The sequence below is a fragment of the Perkinsus marinus genome, assembly GCF_000006405.1.
Source record: "Perkinsus marinus ATCC 50983 genomic scaffold scf_1104296967200, whole genome shotgun sequence".
In the NCBI taxonomy this organism is placed as follows: Eukaryota; Perkinsozoa; order Perkinsida; family Perkinsidae; genus Perkinsus; species Perkinsus marinus.
The window spans coordinates 12384-13855 of record NW_003203617.1 but is presented as its reverse complement, the minus strand read 5'-3'; the positions used below and the strand labels follow the sequence as shown (position 1 = coordinate 13855).

General features: G+C 44.1%; 1 protein-coding gene across 1 annotated transcript in view; it reads left to right on the top strand.

Moving 5' to 3' along the window:
- Positions 1 to 327: 327 nt before the first annotated feature.
- Positions 328 to 1472, top strand: part of Pmar_PMAR027018 (hypothetical protein) — a gene marked incomplete at both ends in the record, with an annotated part of 3666 nt that continues 2521 nt past the window's right edge. Inside the window, 4 exons of the mRNA XM_002768748.1 lie at positions 328 to 344; positions 757 to 822; positions 899 to 1020; positions 1070 to 1241. Coding sequence (XP_002768794.1) covers positions 328 to 344; positions 757 to 822; positions 899 to 1020; positions 1070 to 1241 — 377 coding nt within the window. The remainder of the gene's footprint in view (positions 345 to 756; positions 823 to 898; positions 1021 to 1069; positions 1242 to 1472) is intronic.

The following is a 1472-nucleotide window of genomic DNA, read 5'->3' as shown; positions in this document are numbered from 1 at the left end:
TCGTGAAGAAATAATTTGGACCCACGGAAAAAATGCAAATAGTGTGAGTATATGATTCGCTCGCGCCGTAATTAGCAATTCCTCATGGTCGTTTTCTGCGTGGTAGTTGCTTGGTTGTTTGTGATGGTAGTTGATTTCCATCATCGCTGATCGAATCGAAATTATAAAGGATTTCTCGGCTGAGTACAGAGAAAGTAGTACCGTATAATAATATGTGGAAACTACGGTATATCAAATGGCGACGAAATAGTTGTAAAGTTGTGATGTAGCCCACCGTTTTATGAGGCGATCAGTTCCTCTATTGGAACTATTGAGGGAGAGACCAACATGCCTTGTGAGGAGAGGTGTTTGTTGTTATCACCATTCGGAGCAAGGTTCTGATCCTCAGTGTCGCGTTGTGTGCACTTCGTCGACTTTCACTAGGAGTGTGAGAAAATATGTACATGGTCAACTACGTGTGTTGGGGACAATATGAAAATTCTTAGGGAATTTCTCGTTGGTTTCTGTACACTTCTACTTCAATTCGTGTATAAACTCCTATGATTAATGAGGAAACTTCTGAGCTCGGCTGAGGGAAGCGAACCTAGACTCCAACTATACCTACTACGGTAGGTCGACCAGAGCGATGTGCATAACGTGGAAACGTGTTTTTGAGATGTGCTGTGAATGCTACAGTGGATGTGCCATATGTGCATATGTTGTACCTATACACGTGAGCTCAGACAGTGTGAGTTCATGTGTATGCTACTGTAGCAGTTTTACCTATTGTGGAATGGAACGGAAGTATCGGGCGACAGCTGAGGATTTGAAAATCATTGAAAGGTGGTATACTTTCGCTGTTAACGTCGTTGGGTGGTTTAGAGCGGGTTAAAACGTTGGAGCGATATAATCGTCTCAGGTTCGTCAAAGACGTTTGTGTGAGACACGCTGAGGAGCCGTTAGTGAAGGAAAGATGGTATGGGGCGAAGGAGCTGGCCGATGAGGTCAACGGCAAAGTTATACAGTTTCAGAAGGTGGCTGGTAGTACTAATGCATCTGACGCTAGTGTTGGGAAAAGTGCCGTCGCTAGGATTCGAACTTGCGCCTCGAACTCGCCCAGTGTCTGTTCGCATTGGAGTGGTCGATGTTGGGCTTGCTTCGATTACAGCAGATGAGTTCGACGAGGATTTGGCCGTTCCGATGCTCACTGAGTTGTCTGTGGAGGAGGTAAATTTGGGGTTGCCTCGTGCTTCTAATCTAGGGTGGAAAAATGTACATATGGTTGGTGACTATGTGAAAATTCTGAGGGAGTTCTCATTGGTTTTTGTACACTCCTAATTGAATTCGGGTATAAACTCCTATAATTAGTGAGGAAACTTTTGAGCTCAGCTGAGAAAGCAAACACATATATTCTGACATTTTTTAGTTAGCAGAATCGTTTTTGCGGATATTTACGCGAAGTCAGTCCGAACTGCTAACGAGGAAATTGCAGC